Source organism: Amblyomma americanum, chromosome 4 (genome assembly GCF_052857255.1).
Source record: "Amblyomma americanum isolate KBUSLIRL-KWMA chromosome 4, ASM5285725v1, whole genome shotgun sequence".
NCBI lineage: Eukaryota > Metazoa > Arthropoda > Arachnida > Ixodida > Ixodidae > Amblyomma > Amblyomma americanum.
Genome location: NC_135500.1, coordinates 19,921,369 through 19,945,363, shown reverse-complemented (window position 1 = coordinate 19,945,363; position 23,995 = coordinate 19,921,369). Strand labels below are relative to the sequence as shown.

At 45.4% G+C, this 23,995-nt stretch overlaps 2 protein-coding genes across 4 annotated transcripts in view; both read right to left on the bottom strand.

Annotated features, from left to right (window-relative positions):
* Positions 1-463: 463 nt before the first annotated feature.
* The window catches only part of LOC144127818 (putative D-lactate dehydrogenase, mitochondrial), a 278,355-nt gene continuing 254,823 nt past the window's right edge, over positions 464-23,995 (bottom strand). For all 3 annotated transcript variants that reach the window (XM_077660758.1, XM_077660757.1, XM_077660759.1), the window contains exons 6-7: positions 10,770-11,116; positions 464-1,172 (exon numbers count right to left, since the gene is read on the bottom strand). In XM_077660758.1, the coding sequence (XP_077516884.1) occupies positions 1,007-1,172; positions 10,770-11,116 (513 nt within the window). In that variant the 3' untranslated portion in view covers positions 464-1,006. The remainder of the gene's footprint in view (positions 1,173-10,769; positions 11,117-23,995) is intronic.
* Positions 14,401-23,990, bottom strand: LOC144127819 (uncharacterized). Its single transcript, XM_077660760.1, has 3 exons — positions 19,340-23,990; positions 17,286-17,793; positions 14,401-15,958 (listed from the first exon to the last, which is right to left on the bottom strand). The coding sequence occupies exons 1-2, from the start codon at positions 19,415-19,417 to the stop codon at positions 17,359-17,361; spliced, it is 513 nt and encodes a 170-aa protein (XP_077516886.1). The 5' UTR covers positions 19,418-23,990; the 3' UTR covers positions 14,401-15,958; positions 17,286-17,358.

Genomic DNA, 23,995 nt, shown 5'->3' with positions numbered 1-23,995 from the left:
GGAGGCGGCTGAGTGACGTCATAGCTGTCACGTGATTTCTCCTCGACTCAAGGGCAGAGGAGGTCAAAATTAGTGCAACGGGAAGAACGGATTTACCTACCGTAGTGCAGCTTTCGCTTCAAAACTGTTGTAAGCGTGTTGAGTTTCTGCAATGCATACGGCAAATGACGACTCCGGACATAATTCGCCCGAAGCGAACGAATACAAGCCTGAAAAATGCTTCTCAGAGTGGAGCAATGCATGTGCTGTTAATTTTCGCAATGCATCGAACAAAATCTTAAAAACTGATTAGCGGAGAAACTAAACAGCACACAGCTGCTTAACTTGGTAGACATGATTGGGATAGAGAAGGGAAGTTTCATTCAAATAAGCGGACGTCGACAAAGCGGCAGAGTTCCGCTTTGTAAAACATATGAGCTGTAGAACGGCATCTGCCACTGAAAGGAATCGCAAAAAGGCCACATAGAGAGAGTCAAAGCATTTCACTTTATTCCTGTCTCTTCCCGTTATATATTGTACACTATTTCGCACGAAGCGAAACTGAAAGAACCAAAAGACTGAGATGCGCATTAATTTATTCTGAAGTGGCAGAAACGAATTCAGCAGTGGCGTTGTTGGTTTGCAACTCACCTGCGCTCATTGGCCGCAGAAAATCCACCAACGCAGGGAAGGCACTTATTGCCTGAGTAAAAAATTTGCAAGCAAAGTTGAACGCATCGAAATTGTAACGCTTAAACGACGGCCGCTCAGACAAACGTCTTTGCAGTGGTACTTCGTGAGTACAATCCACCGTTTCTGTGCCGGAACAAGCGTGACTGCTGCTGTTTCAGGCGTGCGCATTCATACATGTAGTGGATTTTCAACAATGCCAAGGTCGCGGGCATGGTGCGCCAAGGAGGGCAGACCAATGGAGCAAGGACGTGTGGCACATCTCCCGCCGGGCTGACATCCCGAAGACAGTGTCCGAAGACAGTGTCCGAAGACGTGTCCGAAGACAGAGAAGCCGTCACACGAACAGCTTTCCCGGGTTCATGAGGCCCTTGGGGTCGAGGGCGCTCTTCAGCGTTCGCATCAGGCTGATGCCCGTCTCGCCGAGCTCCCGCACCAGGAGGCTGCGCTTGCCGAGGCCGATTCCGTGCTCGCCCGTCGATGTGCCGTCCAGGTCGAGGGCCCTGCACACGAAGGCTGTGTAGGGCAATCTGTTGCGTATGCAAGATGCGGTGGGGTACGGCCCATAGGAATGCTTGTAAGCACGCGTTTTCACAGCAGTTCGTTGATTTTCCAGTGCACCTACGGCGTCATCTTTTCATTAACAAAAGCCGTGTAGTAGAATATAGAAACCCATGTGAAAGCATGGAAGGCCACTTCAAGACCAATGTATTTTTAAACTGCAATATGTACGTGCCGGAGTCAAACCCGGGCTGGGGTACCGGGTGACAGAGCGATCCATCAAAATATGCGAAAAAACTTCCGAAATAATTTACTCATTTCACAGTGCATCTACTAAGATGACAGTACATTAACAGCTTGCGAGCAAGCTTAAGAGCATGAAAAAGCATTAGCCATGCAAGAGAACGGCGACGCATCTACTGTGACACCGCAAGAAACAGAGCGACAAATGCGAGAAATGCGCTTGTGTCGTTCGCTTCCTTGTGCTGTCGTAGTTGCGCAGCCGTTCTCTCGCATTATGGACAAACTCGCCCAACAACGTTATCCTGGAGATTTAGCAACAGTGTCGTCATTACGCCAGCGCCAAAGCGAAGAGGGTGCCAAAAATGCACTCAGATATGTGCTTTGTTACTTGTCTAATGAGCGTGTTGTCTGCCTTACAATACTTTACAGGCGCTGTCGGTAATAAATATAGATAAACAAACCTTGTAGCGCATAAGAAGACAATAGACGGAAACAAGTTGACACATAGACACATAGTGCTCAGTCACACGTAAAATTGTTAATCGCTCTTCGATAAGTGCTTTTTAATTGGAAAAATCAAGGATGGGCACATACGTGAAATTATCGAAGCGGACAAGATTGTGTGAGCACTCCATCTCTCCATCTTGCTAACCTTCGTCCCCGCTAGAGCATACAGGTGTGTTTTGGGTGCCGCGGCAATGCAGCATGTATAATAGCTGTGCGTTTTCCCAATCAGTGACTTGGAAGTTAACATAGTGCTTTTCCACATCTGTCTCATCCCTTCTCTTCTTATTCGCTGCAAAATTTGAAGCGTCGCCAAAAGTGTTGCACCTCCCAAAAACGCCCAGGCTCTCAATTATCTTTTCTCCGAAACGAAAAAGCTTCTCGTACAATCTGGCATACTGCGACGTTTGCTGTATTTGGTCGCAAATACAGTGTTTAAGACAATGGAACTGAGACCGCTGTATGGAAGGCAAAGTGCCAGCGTAACAAAGCACGGTCATCCCCGTTACATCCCACTGACAGCGAGGAAGCCGCTGTTTTTTTTTCTTCTCGCCACATGCACCACTCTGAACTGCTGGCGCAGTCACTGAATCCATTCCGGGCCATGAAGAACTGGGAAGGAAGACACTCGAGCGCACGAGCTCTACAGAGACGAGCGGATCCTGGTCTAACCTCCATTTCTACCAAAAGGCTTCTCATAGCTCGGAAAGCTACTCGCAAAGGCGCTCGCTGTTCTCCAGGCGTACCTCACTGCTTGAGAGACTGATAAGTAGTAATATTCCCTTAATGTTGCGCGGTTGGTGGCTGCCAGGTTAATATTAATTCTAACGCGTTTCCTCCTGACCATTGTGCCACTTTCCTTGTTCAATTTCGCTTTCCTCTACACAATGTCCGCTTGCTTTCTGCAGCTTCACCACACCCTCTACGCACGTGTTGTCCGGTAAACACAGGCTGCCCATCCTCAGTGGCAGGCCTCCCCTGACACAACAGTGTGGTGGAGTTGCCGAACTGCCAGGCGTCGCATCAACATCGTAAGGTGAGGGTTAAGGACTCGCATACTGAGAGCGTTTATTGACGGCTGGGCCCCTGCTTGATCGCGCAGGCCGAGACATTCCACACAACTGATGACAGACGGATGTGTGAACATTTTTTGCGCGATTTTTCGTCGAATTGTCTGACTTCTGGCCTTGTGCGTATGTGGTTCGCTCGATCTATGGAGCGCGGTAACTTGTAGGAAAACCGCGAAAGAAACGAGAACGAGAGGAAGGCGAAAGACGGACGCCGACTACTCACCCATCTATTCAGCACATACATACAGGCGCCGCAGTCACCGCGTGCGCAAGAAGAAACTACCACCGAGAACTAACGATGGAGCAGAAGAGCTAAGACATAAAGAACTGCTGATTAAAAAGGCAATTTTCTATCAAACATGACTCGTGTACAGCAGAGGCCACGAAGCCCGATATGCGAAGACAAGAAAACAGATAAACGGGCTAATTATGAAACAACGAAGAAAGTGTGTGGTCGATAAACAAGGTAAAGTAGAAGATCATTCGCAGCGCCGCGTCAGAGAGGATAAAAGGCTTTCAAAACGAGCACAAAAATATTGTCCGGGAGGTTAAAACAATACGCTGCTTTGTAGGGTTCTAGGTAGGTGCACGCAGGCAATTAAAGTGTTAACAGATAGGGACCAGTAGCGGGTGTTCTCCTTGTATACACTGAACATGAGCGAGGATTTCTTCCCTTTCCCTGGGACGCTAAAAGAAAAGGGATGTGCATACCCTTTGTCAAAAGTTTTGAGCCCAGGGAAATCGCTTCCGAACCACACCGTGTGGCTCATAATGCATCCCTAGCGTCTCACTCGCCGACTTCTGGTCCTCCAGCGGGCAGGAATCCCACGAATGCTACTGGAGTCTCACTACACGGCTTAGAACGCGACCCCATCGGCTCTAAACTTCTGACAAAGGCTGTATGTTTTGTAAACCTTCGATTGTGAGCTAGATGGCTCTTTCGATGCTGTTCAAAACTGCGGATAAAGAATGCTTCCTGGAGGCGCAGAAATAGGTTTAGGATTAGTACGCGGTTTAACGTTCCAAAGCGACTCACGTTATGAGGGAGGCCATAGTGAAGGGCTCCAGAAATTTCCACCACTTCGGCTTCGTTCACTGACATCGCAAAGCAATCGGGCCTCTAGCACTTCGCCTTCATCGGAATGCGACCGCCGCCGCCGGGGATCGAACCAGGGGAAGGAAGCAAGCGCACAATTTTTCGTCTAAACCTCGCGTGGTCCCTAAGTTTGCATACGGCACTCCTCTTGCAACAGATGCGTGTTGTGCGCAAACTCGACGGACTAACTCTTCAGAAAGAGACTAACCGGGAGAGCAACCGAAGCACAGCAAAACCCAAAAATCACACGAGAAGACCTCGGCTGGAATAGTACTCGATTTTTCGCAACGCAGGAAGTCGTCTAAGGCCAGTGAGAGCACCGCCACTTTCCGTGTCCAAACAGATAGATAATTTTTCGTGAGAAAAATATTTATTTATACATACTGCTAATCCCATTTAGGATTGTTGCAGGAGGGCAAAATAGGGTTAGTAATAACAGTTCAAAAAATACATCAGTTTGGTGAAGATCGTAAAATAGACAACTAATAGTAAGGGTAAAGCAAAGGCACTGGAATTATTTATGTATGAAAATACAACCAAAAATACAACGCAGAATAACAATAAAACGAACTGTATCATAACCATATGGAAACAAGGCAAATTAATCTCAAATAGGCGTCATGACAGAGGTTACATCGCAATAGTTCCGAAAACAATACTGGTAGTCTGTGTATACCTGAACAAAGTTAACATTAAAAAGGTACACAGAATAGGAAGCAATATTAGCAACACAGAAAACACACACACAAAATATTTGCTAATTAAGTACCGAGCTCTCGATAGCAGCGCTGAACTTTCCTAACGATGAGCTGCAAGTTATTGAAGGGTTTAGACTGTTCCATTCACGAGTGGCAAACGGAAAAAAAATGAGTATTTGAAGCAGTCAGTATGGAAAGGGTACTCGATAAGTGTATTAGAATGTTTGTGTCGCGTCGATCTTGCTTTAGAAAAGTAAATATATTTAGTAACGTCAAGTTTTAATTGCTGGTGAATTAGTTGATACATCTTGTGTCGCGCGAGTTTACTACGTATATGGAGTGTGTGTATCCCCTCACGTTTCATTATTTCTGTTAGTGAGTCAGTTGTTTGGTATTTGTTAAATATAAATTTGACAGCTTTTCTTTGAACTGCTTCGAGTTTGGCAATATTTTGATTAGTATGAGGGAACCAAACGACGTTACCATATTCTAAGACAGATCTAACCAAAGTTTTGTGCGCTAATAGTTTAGTTTGGGCAGGGGCTAGTCGCAGACGCCGTCTAATAAAAAAAAAGTCGGTTTAGAGCTGTTGATGTAATCATGTCCACTTGGGCGTTTCAACGGAGGTTATCAGTTATTTGTAGACCGAGATATTTATGTTCCGTGACTGTAGTGAGTGGTTTGTTATTTATGGTGTATGGAAAATTTGATTTATGCTTCTTCCTTCTTATCGTCATACAAGCTGATTAAGTAGCGTTATGGGTCATCTGCCAGTCCATGCACCATTTTGTTATAGATTTAAGCGCATTGTTAAGGGTTTGATGGTCATCAACTGTGTTGATTTCCTTATAAATGATGCAATCGTCTGCAAAAAGTCGTACGTTCACTTTAGCATTAGCTTGGCAGAACTGAAGCAACCAGCTGCTGAGAAAGTGCACTAGCAGGTACTAAGAGCTTCAACACGTGTAGAATGTGAGTTGTAATGGTTAGCTTTAAATTTGCACAAAGTTTTATTTCGTTGCCGTTTATTTACGAGCTTATGTGCTGCTGTGCAAGTATCGGCGACACTTAGCGAAATGATGAGTGAACAACAGTCCATTCCCCGTCGCCACTGCCCGCCAGTAACAAAAAGGATGTGAACCACGACCTTCTATATTTGTTTTCAGCTGGACTTAATGTGCTACAAAGCCCATTATTTGTAGCCAGTTGCTACAAATAAGACCACCTTACGCACAGGAAACAAAAAGAAAAAATATTTGCGGTAGTGACGTACCAGGCGTGAGGTATACACTGTTCGGCACTTTTTTTATCCAAAAGTGCAATTTAGACCGCTTTGCGTATGCTTTAGGGCTTACCGCGGCTTCTTGCAAGAGCATATCACAGCAAAATCACCACACTTCGCTCTAAACAGGTATACGTTTGATAAAACTGCGAGCAGAAATCCAAGCAATGTTCCTGCTTTGTATATAAACTTTTATTTCCTGCTCCGAACCGTTTGCAGCAACGTGGTCAAATCCGCACTCGGTACCCAGTCCGAAGGATGTGGGTTCGCATCCTTGTCTTTTCATGCGCGTTTATTTGTTTCTTTGGTTGTTATTGTGCGTGATAAGTGCAGACCGGAACTATGCCGCTCTACATAACACTACAAATAACGCTTCATTGGCATTTTTTTTTAAAAAAGGCAGCTCCCTTGGATTAACTGTTCCAATTTTTCCCCAAGGGGGCCAATTAGACTATTTGCAGCTTATCCCAAAGGGAGCAATACCTGCACCCTTCGCAGTTAGTTCTGAAAAGGACTAATGGTTGCGGAACACTGTTAGTCTCCAGAAGGACTAAACTCTCGCTCACTTTTAGGAAAAGAACAACCGTGGCTTTCCTTCCGACGATGGCAATGACGGTGCACGAAGAACAGCGGACAGCTGATATCTACGATAGGTCGCACGAAAGATTGTATACCCCATGGAAGCCCCGCAGCACTGGTGTTCGGCCGCTCTAGCAGGAAGTCGTGTAGTACACAACGGCTCGTGTTGGCGAAGCACCAAGCAGAAAACGTTCGCAAGCGCGCGTTCTGCGACTCTGTGCAGTTTCGACTGAGTTTTTCTCAAGCCGGTGCTCTGGAGGAGAGCCAGCATTGTGCTCTTGCAGTCGAGCTTGTTGCTAAGAACAGTGACATTTCCTTTGTCAGTTAGTGGAAATGCCAGATGGTTTTACGGCTTCACGCTGGCATTTTGAAGTGATCGTGCGGCCGCAGCCTGGAAAGAGCGCCGACTGCGCAACGCGCTTCGTCGCGGTAACTATGGCTTCTGCAGCACACACGATTTCCCTCGAGGGCAAGACTGACTACACAGGTTTCCATCTCACCGGACCAGTTTCTGAACATCTCGCCCACTAGTTCATGTTGCACTATTCACGCAGTTTTCTCTAAAGGTATAGAAAAATTAATACTTCAGACATTCTAGCTTTTCTGACCGCAACGATAACCTGACCGAAAATCAATATGGCTTTCTTTAAAAATTTTCGACTGAGTTGGCATTATTGAAGCAAAAAAAACCTGATAATTAACAACATTGAAGGGAATACATTAACGCTTGTAAATTTTATAGACATCTCCAATGCTTTCGACCGGATGAATCACTTGACCCTGATGCACAAGTTTCAGTAGATGCAGTCCGAGATAGAGAACTTAAATTCATAACAAATTATCTTAGCGACCGTACACAATCCGTTCACATTGACACAGCTCAAACAGAACTCCAATGGATTAAAAATAGGGTGCCCCAAGACAGTACACTTGGTGTACTCGGCCACATTTATTCAATGTTTTCATCAACGGCATAGTCGACATAGTAATAATCAAAATATAAAACGAAGTAGAATATATCATACGCTGACGACAAAACTTTATTTCTTTCAGCAAAAGGGCGTTGCTGTATGATCCGGAGAGGCAACACCGTGTTGTCTAAGATGCATGCATGGTGCCGGAGAAATGCTTTATTGGTCCAAGTGGAAAAAACTAAGGCTGTAATATTTAGAGAACAGAAATATGAAATATTGACTTGAGAGCTTGATCCTAGTGGAAAGTGCTCTAGTAATAACACATGCAGTACAAACACAATGTGTGTATTTTAGCAAATTCATGCGCTAAGATAATCATGTGGCTTACATACAAAGATAGCAAAGGTGCTCGGCATCTTTCAGAAATTCCAATGCGTCTTACCCATCTTCTGATTTACCAAGGTACCAATTACCAATAAAATCAAACTTTTAATATTGCAGAAAGGTGCGTTAAAAGTAGAGCTAGTGCTCATATAATATCACCGTCGTGTCGTTTATTTCCATGGTATGTGATGGTAGTGCAAAAGAGACAAGGGACAAAGAAAGACGCACACAACACAAGCGCCTTTCTTTTTCCCGTGTCTCGTTTTGCGCTACACCCACATACCATGGATCACCGTTACCGACTTGCCCAAGTTGCTACCCTTGTGAATTTATTTTCCAAATATGAAATCATAAAAGTTACCGACATGTTGTATGAGCACCATATTCTAACCTTATGTAAGTCCCAGGTACACCGTAGCACCTCTTTTCTTCCAGACACTGCCAAATTTGTGGCCCCTATTGAATATCATATGATACGCCACGATGAGTACTGGCTCGACAACTCTCCGCGCACCCTACCTTCGCCGCTAAATAAATTTGCTCTCTCAAACGAATGTTTCTTGGTCTTCGGTTAAACATATACAAAAGTTGTTTCTCTAGTCTCTCAGTTTGAACTTTGTTAATCTCTTGAAGAGTTCACGCTGATGTAAATGTGCTGCTTGATATTCTTGTGAACTGTTTGCCGATTTTTCTTGATGTTCTTGTCGGTTTCTGTGTAGGAATTGCCATAATATTCCCCTCAGACTTTTGATTTGAAGATTATTTCACTTTACTGTTTTAAGTCACCCTCACTTGTAAATAATGTACAGGAAATTCGTGTTCGTCACCTTTGAAGTGGAACCTGCATTGTCCAGCCGAATAAGCGTACCTGATGGGAGCCTGTAATCATTAAAATGCATCTTTCTCTTTTCAAGCCGCTTAATGCGGCTGTTTACCCCCGTTTGTGCCCCAAGCATGTATTGATTGATTGAAAATAAAGAACGGAAGAAAAGGACCTAGCACCACATGCAACAAAGCAACATATGCTAACGTGAACACAGGTATTATCCATCTCCTTAGTATATGCTGCTACTGTCTTTTTTTATGACTGTAGTGTTCTTCGCTAAGTTCTTGAGGTACTAACATTTAATACTTCAAGTTACACAAGTCACTCGCACTTTTCATTAATGACTTGCATTCTTTGATTACCCAGAGCATTCCTATTGACGCCCTGTTTTGAACAATGAAAAATCATTTCATAAGGTCCCTCGGGAGCACTAAACCTTAAATCTTAATTTTCATTCATTAGTGTTGGAATGGAATCAAGTATGCTTTACTAACCGCCAACAATTTGCTTACGCGAACTCACATTGATCCTGAGTTTTTTCCATCATTTCTTGTGTGCCCCATCTAACTGTTTTTGGTCTTAATCTCTTGCTGATCCATATTAACAAGCTACCTTATAGGATTTCTTCCGGAATTCGCCTCTTGGGTGACGATTCTGTCATATATCGCCCAATTACTAATCATGATGTTCCAGCCTGCACGAGGATCTTAATGTATTACACGGCGTGACACATATCTCATGACTTTCAATGTAGGAATTTTGCACTGCCACTGTAAATGTGTGGCTTCTACTAATTTTAGTAATGTAATCTTGTGATCCTTACTGACTCCGACAAATACTTCGGTGTCCATATTTTAATGATTTAACTTGAACACATCATCTAAACAGCATCACCAATTTCGCTCACTGGTTATAGGGCTATCGCCGTCGCTATCTGGCGCCTGCACCACCATCGGTTAAATTACTTGTCTACGAGACTCATTCACCCCCCCCCCCCCCCCTGATCACATTCACCTAACCAATACCCTCAAATCCATCCAGAACCGCTGCTCTAGATTTATTCTATCTAATAGCACTCACAGCAATACCATGGTTTATGGTGGTTTAAAGTCCCAAAGTGACTCAGGCTACGAGGGACGCCGTAGTGCAGGGCACGAGAGAGAGAGAGAGAGAGAAAAACTTTATTGGCGCCAAAAATTGGTCGATTCAGCGGGACCCAGGTGTCTTCATGTTGAAGTTCCGAGACTTCCAGGGGTGGTGCCCTTATTCCAGGGCCCCACTGAGTCTTGCTACCTCATACGCATGCTGGACCAGTCCTTTTTGGACCGCCAGCACGCTGCTGGTGAGCAGGCTCTCCCACTGTTCCGCATTGGGCTCTTTGAGTTTATGGAATGAATAATTGTTTTTACACTCCCATGTAATAGGGTATAAAGTGGGGGTGGCTCCACACCACTTGCATGTGTCCGCGTACTTGTTCGGAAACATTTTGTGAAGTATGTGTCAGTTATGAAAGCTGCAGGGCACGAGAAATTTCGATCACCTGGGGTTCTTGAACATGAGCTAAAATCGCACAGTACTCGGGCCCCTAGAATTTCGCCTCGATCGAAATTCGAACGCCACGGCCGGGATCTAACTCGCGTCTTTCGGGTCAGCAGCTGAGCGCCATAACCACGGAGCCACCGCGGCGGCCCAACAGCATTACAGCATTAATAATCTCCCCCCCCCCTCCCTTCCTCGTATCCCGTTGTACAATAACCCGACTTGCTCGTTTTCATAAATTTTATGATTCATGGCCATCGGGTATAAATGTCATCAGATCACCCTGCGGCTATCCCCGCAGAGGCGGTTGACACTCTGCTGTAGCCGTTTTGTTCGAGCAACGTCGTCTGCTCGCACGTCCACTTTTTTCGTGCTCTCCTGACATTTTCAGCCGTGACCCTGGGCAGCTAGCCTTGCTGAGTCTGGCGACGCGACGCTTAGCGCTGCGTGGAGATAAACCGCACCTGGTGGCAAGCTTGTCGGCGACCTCCTTGATGGTGGCGTACTCCTTGGGGTCGCCGGGGTCGAACAGCATCATGGTGTGGAAGTTGCCGTCGCCCACGTGCCCTACCACGGTGCCCAGAATGCCGTGGCGCGCGATGTCCTCCTTGGCCGCGGCCACGAGCGCCGGAAGCCGCGAGATGGGCACGCACACGTCCGTCACGTAGCAGCGCGTGTTAGGCCGCAGTGCGCACGTCGCGTAGAAGATCGCATGGCGCGCCTTCCACAGCCGGTTGCGCTCCTCGGGCTCCCGCGCCCACTGCAACTCGGTGGCCCCGTTGGCCTGCGCCAGCTCCGTCACAGTGTCCACCTTCGGGGCAGAGACGGGAAATGCACAGTTAGACCACACTTTCTCTGGAGTCACCAGCCTTTCTCGCTTCGAAACTCAGGTTGCCCTGCGCAGTTAGATTATCGCATTCTAACGACAAGCAGACTTTTCTCTAGGAAAAAAAAGGTTTTCGAATAGAAAACACCATAGAAACCAAATGCAGCTATCGCCACCACCCATGATTTTCAAATAAAGCTGCGCTGCGTACAAGCCGCTTTTTTAATGAGGGAGTACTTAATCATTAGAACCCACGCGAACGCAGCCATACGGCTACAAGGAGAACTATACAGCTTTGAAAGAACTTTCATAAATAAAAATTCGTCCTGATCAGGGATTCGAACCCGGGAGCAGCGCATCTCCACAGGAGTGGCTCTACAAACCGAGCTAACCAGAACGAATTTTTCTGAAGCTACGAAGTTTATTTGAAAGCGTCATAGCTTTCCTTCGTAACCGTATGACAGCGCTTGGGTGGAGGATAATGAGTAGTTACTCCCTTATTACAAATCTACTCCACCTTGCGGGATTCCCTTAATATGTTGACCTAAACATTATACCACGCATCCGTGAGGCTACACTACGCAGCCTTTCACTTCCGAACTATGATTCCGGCCCGGAGTCCCTCTCGGTCTTGAAGTGCTTGAGCCGTTTGGTGGCAAAACTTAATCCAGTATTCTCGGCGACAAATGCGCCTTTTTCTTGTGGGCAGGCAGCAACAAAGCTACGAAGAGCCACGGCGTCCATTTTATCTGGAGCATTAATCGAAAGCAATCGAGCTCAGTGTCCCTTTAAATGCGTAGATTTGTTCTATCGGAAACGTAAAACATGTTAGAATGAAGGAAAAAAATTCGTCATAGGGGAGACCGGAAAGGCAATGTGCCAGTGTATCATGTGTGCCTTGCAATATTGTTTTTACAAGGCTTAAGCGCCCACTAGCGCAAACTAATATGCGTCCCGGACTCCCGGTAAACACTCTGAGGGTAAAAGCTCTAAGATCACAATCTTAGCTCAACTTACATAACCGTATCTTCCGGAGTGCCCCAGGGCCAGCGTTCTGTGTCCAGTGTTATTTTTTTTATTTTTATTAAAGGTGCGCGAATATGTCTGCGAAAGAACACTTTTGCAAACTTTTTTTTCTAGGAGAAGTAGAGTGTAACTTCCTGCCAGAAGAATGTTTTATTCTGCGATAACCATGATTTTCATTCTCGGCTGCATTTGTTGAGTGTAACAGTGTCTTCATTTTTAAACTTTGTTAGCCTAGCACTGCCAACTTATTGTTTTGTATTACCTTGATCAGACTATTTTTGCAATCTTGCTAGGTATTGTTAAAAATTACATCTTTCTCAACCTGCCTCCCCTGGGCCAATGCTCCCAGGCGACACATGTATTCTGTAAATAAATAAAAAAATCATCAGCCTGACTCCATCCACGGAAGAACCAAGGCCTTTTCCATATCTCTCCAGTTAACCCCGTTCAGTTCAGCTGCGGCCAACGTACGCTTGCCTTCTAGCAGTTTTTAATAAATAGTAAATTTTCTTCTTGGGCTAGTTGGTGCATTTTTTAAACATGGAAACGGAGCAGCGCAAAAACATGCAATCGCACAAGAAGGACAAGACACGACACGAGCGCTCTGGTGTCTTCAGCGCTCGTGTCGTGTCTTGTCATTCTTGTGTGATTGCATGTTTTTGCGATGCTCGGTTCCCTTGGTTAAAAAATTAATAAATAAATTGTAGTAAACTATGATGAATGCGCCTGATGTTGCCTCCATGGCAGACGAAGAAGTTGGAGACGAAGTGCCGGCGCGCGGCTCCAGACCCCTGCCTTTGTTGAACTGAGCTTCTGCTGCGAGCCACCCAGCTGTTTGTGAAGTGTATCGCCGGGTTCACTATTGCACGAACCCCCTTTCAAGACAAATAAATAAATACAATAAAATGACATTCTCTCCTTATTGTTATAGCATTCGTCTATGTTGCCAGCTATATCCTTATTGATAAGGAATCCCATATGTAATTCTCGTCTGTCCGCAAATCCAGGATAACATAACAAGTGACCGCCCATTAGCCCTATGCACGCCTTATCTGTCAGTCATTCTAACCTCACAAAGCTTTATGACATCCCATTTACTGCACCCTATACCCCGTTTCAAACATCATGTGCAACGCTGTGAAGGCTACAGAAGTAGTCCGCAAAAAAAAAAAAAAGAGGTGTAGCACGCCGCGCTGTTCTGTGGCCGTGTGCTCTAACGCGTCGCTCCGGAGAATCGACATGCAACTGGGAGTGCGTGGGTTCAAATCCCGCATGGTGAACCTTTTTTTTCGCACTTTTTTTTTCATCGCAAGTTGCATTTCGCGTGACTTGAATGAGAAATCTCATTTTGTTCAGAATCACTTGAATATTATGCCGCGTTCTGAAATGAACTGCATGCATCTGTTCTTTTGATGCATACCGCGTTAATGTGAGCTGCCCGAAATCCGTTGTCAGTGAACTCGCACCTGCTTTTGGTCAGCAGTGGCGGTTTTCTTCCCGATTCTGCAGCATTGCGACTTATATGCAAGTGAGAGATTTGTGTGAAAAGATGATGTTCATTCGTTGGGTTTAATTAGCACAGTGGTGAGTGCTCCGCCGTGCCCCAAATAACAAGTTACCGTCTGCAACTTTCGATTTTGCCGTTGCCGAGGAACCTACTCCTTTGCGGGCCTCTCTTAAGGCACCTGGCATGTTATGAATTGTTCCGTGCAACCGGTTAGCGGCGGATCCAGTTTTCGTCAAAATAGTCTGGGACCGACTTTGGTACTGTGCTGTAGACTAGCCCAAAGGACTTGGCGAGAGCAATTATTTTTTACTGATCGTAAAGTTCAGATGGAAGATGTCTTAATTTAGAAAGCTGGTTTATCATACATGAGCGCAGAAAACATATTATAGACTTCTTAACTGCCTATTTTCTGACTCTGTATATGCAACATTCTTGTGCATATCTGTTATTTTTGTTTTTAAAAATATTTTTCGTTCTTAATTAAAGCGCATTTTCCTTTGTCATTGAAAACAGAGCTCTATAACTGGGCTACGATATCCGACAGAAGAGCAGTATATTTAAACTGATGGGTCAAATTATTTATACACGCACCACCCCAATATAACCTGTTCTCCCGTGTTAAGTGTTAAATTTAGAACATAGTCTTGATTCACACAGTGACAGGAAATAGTACTGCCTCAAGAGTTAGATTTGTTGTCGTGCACAAATGTATATGAAGGCAATACAGAGGCTAGTCAGCTTGTCTCGATTTCCCCGCTCTCCTAGAAGAGCAGAAGCTGCTCAGCTGGGATTTTCATGCAGCCAGGCAAAAAGAGATCCGAGCTGTGGGACCACCAAGTAAGAATGCAGTAAAAGTTGTACAACGCTATGGAGAAATATTTCGTAAGATCAAACAATAAATATGACAGGACAATAAAGAATGTTGACCACGCGACGTTTGCGAGAAATGGTTTATTCTGGAAACAGCCAGTGGCATGGATAACAGAGCAAACAAATTAAAGAACACGTGCAGTGGAAGTACACTAACACACAACCAGTCAAGTGCTCCAAAATTAAAAAAAATATATGCAGTCCGTCGAGCTACATTTCATACAACGAGAACCTGACCAATATATGGACAAGGTTCATAAAGCAGTGAATTTTCCGTCAACAAAATCAAATTCCTGGGACATGTACTAACAAAGACATGACTCGAAACAAACAAATTCACACTGAACCGAGCAAGAGCCAGCTTGAAATTATTCACACCCCCAAAAATTAAGCACAAAACATACAGTACGGACTAGCTCAACACTGGCACTGCAGCATTGCATAACATGTCAAAACGACCAGAGATTGACAGTAATTCGAAAGAACACCAAACCAGGACTCCCTCTTCAGGACATGAAGACCAGACACCCATACATACCATTCCCAACCCTCACACACAAAATGAGGCCCATTCCTAGGGGTGTGTGAATGTTCAAAATTTTTTGGACAGCAAATTGAATAAATTCCTGTTCAATTAGTCAAACAAATCAAACAGTACATGTTCAAAATTATTCTAAACGATTCGAATTTGCTCTGAAATTTTCAGATACTTTTCGAATAACTGACAACGCTGGATTAAGCTCCACTGTATTTTCTGCAATGAATCTTCCAAAAACTGCACCCATTGACGATGTGTACCACAATTCATATCCTAATTGGAAAAAGTACTATTTGCACTCCCTTACAAATTCTACTTCTATACAGACACTATTAGCACGACCACGCACCACCACCGCCACCTCCTCCGTCGCCAGCACCATGTCCTTCACGTCCACCTCACCACCTACACTACAAGTTACTGCCTGATACAATTTGATGCTAATCAGCATGCGCTTTTACACACATGCACACACAAGAGTGATTACAGCATGCCGATGAGTCCTCTCTCTTTCCTCGGTAGATTGATCAACACGCACACCCACACGCACACATATTTTCATGTTTCCACCCACGCACGCACAAAGGTTGCCACAGCATGCTGATGAGTCATATCTCTCTTCTCAGCAGCATGTGTATACACATTCATTCGAAGTAAAACAAGTTCCTTTTTTGCTCTGAAGAAGTCAGCAGCGTATTGTACGAATCAAGTTGCACTGCTCCCAGCATGTACAAGGATCAAACGGGCCCATTTGCTCGGAGGCGCAGCCAATCCCGTTGATAAACCTTTCAGGAAGGCATCCTGAGATGACTTCACATTGTCGTGCCAGACGTATTCTTTTGTGTGGCCTGCATTGACCCAGGTTTCATCTGGGTAGATGATGCACCTGTAAATGCGAAGCAACCGAGCGCACGAGTTAATGCTTCTAAGTAAACAAACACACTGCAATTTTTGAATCTTGGAAAAAAACCCACCTTGGCGCAAATAAATTCACACAGACAAAACAGAAGAGACAAAAATACAACGGACAGGTGCCTGTCCGTTGTCTCCTTGTCTCTTTTGTTTTGTCTGTGTGAATTTATTTAATAATAATAATAATAATAATAATAATAATAATAATAATAATAATAATAATAATAATAATAATAATAATAATAATAATAATAATAATAATAATAATAATAATATTAATAATAATAATAATAATAATAATAATAATAATAATAATAATAATAAATGGTTTTGGGGGAAAGGAAATGGCGCAGTATCTGTCTCATATGTCGTTGGACACCTGAACCGCGCCGTAAGGGATGGGATAAAGGAGGGAATGAAAGAAGAAAGGAAGAAGAGGTGCCGTAGTGGAGGGCTCCGGAATAATTTCGACCACCTGGGGATCTTTAACGTGCACTGACATCGCACAGCACACGGGCGCATTAGCGTTTTTCCTCCATAAAAACGCAGCCGCCGCGGTCGAATTTATTTGTGCCAAGGCGGTTTTTTTTCCAAGTTTCAAGAAATGCTAAACCAACTAGCCCAGCAACATGCCTTACTGAAACACACTGCAGCATGTAAGTAGGCAACGCACTAAAAAAACACACTGCTGACCACTGTCTCACAAACAGCCGCTCAAAGACAAACGAGAAAAAGAATTATCTCGGCTTTATTGCTCCATTGTTCGGGCTTATATTTCGCGCCAGGCGGCATTTGGTAGCCAGTTTATATTCACTGTATGTTTGCATGGGGTACATGACTAACACGGCAACATTTGAAATCTCTTCACTTACGGCGACTGCGAACAAAAATTGCCAACGTTCGCAGCAGGAGCGTCAGGAACTCGCACCACCGGAGCAACGGGCCGCGTACAGTGGGTGTTCATTCGTTCCTACGGTGACGACGAGATGGCACTACCCATTACAATGCTACATTTTTGCCACTTTTGCTGTTTTTGATTGCCGCACCAACTGGGATTTAGCGGTTAAATTTGACCCATGCAGACACGTGCCCCAGCCAAACGTAGCATAAAACTGGCTGTGAAACGTCACCTCTACGAAAAGGTCGGCAACAGCAACGTGGTAAACACGATTTCTTTTAAATGTGTTATTCTGAAGCAACACTCTCTGTTACGACTACTAGGATGTAACGCTAACATCAACATCTATATGAAGCTGGTTTAAACGTGCTCCGAAAGAAAATAAGGAGGGAACGACTCGTACCTGCCCTGCCTTCGGAATTCCTTGATCACCCGCAGGTGCCTGCGACGCCAGGCAATGATGTCCCTTCGCTCGATCAGCGCAAGGTTCCGTTTTCTTTTTCAAATATGAATACGACGTCCTTCACCAACCTCCACAACGTCGTTTTCTTGAAGTTCGGCAGGTCGTCGTCCTCATTGACAGCCGTTAGCACACTGTCCAGTGTTGGGACTTCCCTCTTCGCGTACATACTGTGCACTTTCAGACGGATGGCATGGACTTTGAAGCTGTCATTCTTGACTGTTCGCGAGCTTGAAATCTTCACGTCGCGAGATCTTTTTTTAGGAGACGCCAAAGGCCCACACAGACGCTCCGCCTTGATTTTGGCAGCGGTACGGGGAGATACTCCGCTATCCTCGCTCGCAGCACTCAGTGCTTCCCGAGTAGACTTCTCCAGAAAACGGTTCCTGGTATGGGGGTACACATTTGCAATTACTTGCTTGGCGTGCCTTGACAGCCTGGGTGCACGAACCTTCGAGAAAATGAGTACAGGAGCATGCTGAAGAAGTTGGCGCGGAACAACGAGGACAAGCGAGACAAACAAAGACGAGCGCTACTCACAACTGAAGGTTTATTCCAGACAATGCTCGGATAAATAGTGAAACCAAGAACAAAAACAAACAAACGTCATGAACACCACAAGTTACTCCGTGAATCCCAATGATTTGGTTAAGAACAGATACTCCCTATCAGAGAAGCGGACGGAAGTCTGACTACTGCTCTTAACGTCACTGATGCGCATATGAAAGGCTTCCATGAGCTCACGCGTGAGTTGCTCCCTGTGCCTGAATAGGATGGTCGTTTTTTCAAAAAGCGGTTTACACTAGATTTTTATTTCCTTGTAGTTTGTACTGCTCGTGCGGCAATGTTTTGGGAGGTTATCAAGAGAATCTCCCCCGAGCAATCTTCGGTGTTCTCCTAATCTCTCGTTGACGCATCGTCCAGTTTGGCCGATGTATAGTGCGCCACTCGACAACGGCAATCTGTACACAACCCCCCTAGCACAGGTAACGAACGGGGCTTTGTGCTTGATGCTGCATTCATTTCTTGTTTTTCGTACCGTTCTTTCGCCTCCTTCTTCCGTCCGGTTGTGCACCTGTGAACAGATTGCTCCCAACTTCCGAGGGGCGGAAAACACAATCGGAATTTGATAACGCCCGGCAACAGTTTGCAGTCCATGCGCCAATCTGTGCACGTATGGTATGACTGCAAAATTTCGACACTGTTTCCCGGAGTTTAGGTCGCGACCTATCCTTGATCCACCTTACCATTCTTCCACAAGCTTCTACGATTATATGCTGAGGGTACCAGCTTTCTTTCAACCTCTTCACCTGGGACTCGACGCTTTCCTTGATAGCATGTGAGCAAGACTTGGTGACGGCCGCTTTCAAACAGGAAGTGACTATCCCGTTCTTTATGACTTTGGAATGACCGGATGAATAATCAAACAACGCTTTTTTGGCCCTAGGGTGGTATGCCCAACAAACATGCTTGGGGCGAAAAGGCAAAGGCAGATCTAGGAACTGGAGCCTTCCATCTCTTGGTACTTCTACTGTGAAATTGAGACTAGGGCCGCACTCCTTAAAACGTTTTAGCACATTGACGACGGTGCGTTGCTGGTTGGGTTCAGAAGACAACACTAAGTAGTCATCAACATACCTACATGCCTTCAAAATTATCCCTCCTGATTTCTTTTCTATCGCTCTATCGACCTTAGCCAGAAAAATGTTGCTAAGGATGGGGGCTACGAGAGACCCGATACAAACACCAGTTCGCTGTAGGAATAATTTCCTGTTCCACACTATGACCATTGATTTGAGATAAAACTTGAGTATCTCCAAAAAAGACCCAACAGATACACCACATCGGGACACGAATGCGGCCTCGTCGTTGTGCTCCGTAATGCATTCCTGGGCACTTTTTATCATCTCGTTATTTGGCATTGAATAGTACAAGTCCTCAATGTCCATGCTGAAAGCGGTACACTGTCCTGGGTTACTGTTGCTGAGGAGACTCACCACTGCCTCAGAATTTTCCACCATGAAAGGGTCCTCCACGCTTAGGCTCCCCAGATGTTTCTGAAGGTACATGGCCATCAGTAATTGCCACGTGTTCCGCTCGGGCAAGATTTCCCGGAACGGAATTCCTTCCTTGTGGGTTTTTGCCGTAAAAAAATGCGTCTAGATGAGTGTCTTGAGCCTTCTTGATGCCATTCGCTAGTTTATCCAGGTTGTGGCGGAGCGCCACAGCTTCTTCCTTTATCTTCATATCCTTGAAGTCGATCTCTCTGAAGTTCTTCGCGATAGCTGCCTCGGCGTTCTCCGCGAACATTCCTTCAGGAATCAGCACGAACCCCCATAGCTTATCCGCACAAAATACTCGCAACCCGGCAGATGTCAAGAAGTCGACAACCCCAGCAGTGCTCCAATGGTTTTCTTTCTTCTTCTCATGGGTCCTTGCTACCACGTCGACGCATTCCTCGGAACATCTTGCCTGGACTTCAGTGCGCGATAGCCTCGAAATTGTCCGGGCAACTGCTATCTTTTCAACAGGTTTTAGCACCAAAGGCAAGCCGAACTTCATCCAAGCTTGAGGACTTCCAGGTGCTGGGCAGGAACCTCAGCGTTTCCCAGTGTCACAACGTCCTGAATCGGTCTTCGAGTCTTTTGGGGTCTTGGAAATGTTGGGAGAACACAATTCCAAAGCAGCTCGGTCAGGTACGACGAAGTGGCACACCAGTGACGAAATGTCAAGTCATTTGTCGTTCTGCCACTGACGATACGCATCTGGTCCTTAAAAAATCTAGCTTGCCTGCATCACTCCGACCTCAACATTCGGCACAGTCGTTTTCCACCGAGGGTGTCCCGCCGAGGGTTCCAAAACCCCTGTGAGCACAAACACATCCGTAGGGCACAGACCAAAACGAAGACCCAGGAAAAGACCCTCGCTTTGCACGCACACACAGAAACGGCTGCAACAATCACTAGAGGGTCATTGAAGTTAAATAAGTTACAGAAAATAGAGCCTGATGTACTAGAAATAACACTTAGGAGAGCAGAAAGTTGGGCTAGTTTGTTGATATGTGTGGCGCGCTATACATCGGCCAAACTGGACGATGCGTCAGTGAGAGATTAGGAGAACACCGAAGATTGCTCGGTGGAGATTCTCATGATAACCTCCCAAAACATTGTCGCACGTGCAGTACAAACGACAAGGAAAAAAAATCCAGTGAAAACTGCTTTTTGAAAACACGATCCTATTCAGGCACTCACGCGTGAGCTCATGGAAGCCTTTCATATGCGCATTAGTGGCGATAAGTGCATTAGTCAGACTTCCGTTCGCTTCTCTGATAGGGAGTATCTGTTCTTGACCAAATCATTGGGATTCACGGGGTAACTTGTGGTGTTCATGAGGTTTGTTTGTTTTTGTTCTTGTTGGTTTCACTATTTATTTGAGCATTGTCTGGAATAAACCTTCAGTTGTGAGTAGCGCTCGTCTTTGTCTCGCTTGTCCTCGTTGTTCCGCGCCAACTTCTTCAGCATGCCTATCAACCAACTAGCCCAACTTTCTGCTCTCCTAAGCGTAAAGGAGAGGTGGCCGCTGTGCTGGACGCCATTTTCTCAAAAGTGAAAGGGAGCCGGAAAAGTAAACACGGCGGCCAGGGTTGCGGGGAAAGCGAAAACGTGAAATGGAAAAAAAAGACGACAAACACAAAATAAAAAATTACAGATCTTGATCCATTCGCTCGCAATAAGAGCGTTTTTTGTCACGCTGATGACAAATGTATTATTTACGAAGCCTGCCAGCAAAACATTTGTTATTTTTCGCTCACCACAAGCAACGCACTATTTTGTGTCGCGGATTGAGGCAGCGGAAAAAAGAGCGCTAGCTTTGGCAGCGTTGCACATGATGTTTGAAACGGAGTATAGTTCCTCGAATAGCGCTGCTAAGCTAGCCTCACTGGATAAGGCTAAGGCGTTAAGCGTTGCCGGGTTCAGTTTCTAAAGGGGGCCCTTGCGGGCCCAATGATTCATAGCACCCTTCGTTGCGTGACAGGTCTGACCGCCTCATTGGTGAGTTGCCCCGCATCCGCTGGGGACCGAGGGCCGAGGGTTAAATGGTGTATTCATTTAGGAAGGGTTGGCCAAGTACTGTGCCAGGGTTGCCAATTAGTGTGCTGGTGAGGCAGAGCGTCACCGGCTCTAGTCACCGGATCAGGCTATGCAATTCCATTGACAAGGGGATTTCATTTTTCCTGGTGCAGCATAGCGCGGCACCAGGTTTCGAACCACGGTCCTCTTTCACGCCAGGTGGATGATCTGCTTGCACGGCATCGCTTCTAGTATTAAGAGATAACCAGTGCTCCTTATACCACAAAACCGATCCGGAGTCATGATAGTGAAATATCTTGAAGAATAGGGATGGAATGGAGTGCATTTGGCAGGTACTCTGAAGTCAAGAATGGCAGCTTACGAGTATCCCTCAAAAGAAAAGTACATAATAGTTGTACGTAGGCGGTCCACTCGTTTCGAATACAGACTTGGAGGCTCACGAAAGGCACAAAATTGGGTTATGAAGAGCGCAGTGGGCTGTGAAACGGAAAATGATAGGTGCAGAGCGGATCAGAGACAAACGCGAGCTTCCTCCAACATAGGTGAAATCAAGACGCAAGAATGGGCACGGGCAGGACATACAATGCGAAGGAAGGTAATCGATGTTTCTTCAGGGTAACGGAGTGGGTTTCAAGAAAAAACAAGAACGTAAGTGAGCAAAGGGGTGTCTTTGGTAAGTCTGTGGTGCCAGCGTTGCCGCAGCTGACACACTAGAGGCTTGACTGTAGGCCAGTGGGAGACGAGTTTCTACTGCAGCATGGGTAGTTAGATTGAAGATGATGACGAATTCAGGCGCCATGATGGCGTGGGGCAATGCCCTTGTTACGGCAGTTCGCCTCTGACGAGAAATCTTGGCAGCTGCCTCAGTAGAAGCACAGACTTTGTCGGAAGTTTAGAGGTCAGAGGAATTGGCATCGGAGAGGGGACGACAAGAGTTGCTCTCACCTTAATTAAGTGATTTGGATACATAAAAAGTAAAGCCCCCTGGGTTGTAAACTTTTGACTAAGGCTGTAGATACTAAAGTAAAAAACATTATTAATCCTAACGTACACTGCTGACATAAAACTTCCCTGATCGTGAGATAAGCGCGGCTTGCTCTCTTCACGGATAGGCGTAGAACTGCGCCTAAATAAAAGCAAATCCTTAGTTTCTGGCACGCTAAATCTCGTCTTCACATAAGCTTAGTGCCAGCTATCACTTTTTGCTACGCCTTATCAGGAACGACCTATGTTTACATATGGCTGAGCTTGTTTTTTGCAGAACACAAAATTCTGCACCGTCGATTTCATATCGTTAGTGAAACGCATTACTCTGGAGTCGATGAACAGCTTGGTTTACGCCTCGAATGGTGCTATATAGAGACAGGTTCCATTTACTGCATGAAGCGATGCAGTTAAACTGTGTCACTGGTTGCGGGAAAGGAAAGAATTGAGACGCAGCGATAGCAGTATTTTTCGCCACTGGTTGTGTGATATGCAGGGACTGATGATCTGAAGTTCCTTAAAGGGACACCGAGGACAGCTCCATCCAATTATTGCCCTCAGTAATTATTGAATTTCTGGCTATGTCTGGCTACGTTGAAGTTCGAGCTAAAGACGCGCGCAAGCCGGGAAAAATTAACTGAAGAATTTCGCTGCCAGTAGATTAAAACTCGAAGTCTTTACGGAGACTCAATGTTTCCCACCATTTTGAGGTAAATGGAAGTGCAGCGCAGCCTCTGGGGTCCACCCACAAAAAATCATTATCGACGATCATTTATGAAATCTGCTGGTGACACCTGTGTCGTCACATTTCATCCGATGGGTGGCTCATTGACCTCTATGATTTACTTGATATTTTTAGATATCGTTTGCCTCATTATAATAATAAAAGGATACGAATTAGTTCTGCGCTGAAAATTGTTTTCGAAGCACAGATGTTTTTTCACAAATAGGTGGAGTGCCATGCTTACGCATGCTGCTCTTCTAACCAAATTTTTATATATTATGGCATAGTGCATAACAAAAATACGCACCTGAAAGTTCTCAGACCGGTGGTACTTATGCTTTAGTCTGAATTTTGTCTCTTTCAAAAGTTCTTTTCTAATTGGTCAAAGTTCGGCAAACGGGACAATTTGTCTATTTTGCAGATTTTTATCCCAAGGAAGGAGAGTGCCAGAGCTACCGTAAATAAACGTTGTGTTCACGATTATAAGTTTTATGGATAAGGAGCTATAATAGCGCCAACTTCAAAAAAACATCGAACCGCCCGAAGTCCTGATGACGACTAAGAAAAAAAGAAAATTTTTTTCTTAGTCGTCATCAGGTAGAAGTTTAAAACATCTGAAATTTTTTAAACTCCTGCCAGACATTCAGCTTTCAGAAGCGCCGAAATCATGCATCATTGTATTGACGCTGGAATAGCCCCGCTGCTGTAGCATCCGCCAGCACGACCATAGTTCCTCTAAACTGCAAGGGGTTTGGAACGCTGAGGCCTCACAACGGTGCGGCCCAGAAGCCAACCCCTGGACTCAAACTTTGTTCGCTGCGATCGTTTCGGAGGGAGCCCGTCAGCCACGCGCA

What these genes read in the sequence shown, in the direction of transcription:
- LOC144127819 (XM_077660760.1), bottom strand. Translation starts at nt 19,417, where the DNA reads ATGGCCATGTACCTTCAGAAACATCTGGGGAGCCTAAGCGTGGAGGAC. An exon ending in TGGAAAATTCTGAGGCAGTG is followed by an intron (nt 17,794 to 19,339) that starts GTGAGTCTCCTC and finishes ATTTTCTCGAAG; the next exon opens with GTTCGTGCACCCAGGCTGTC.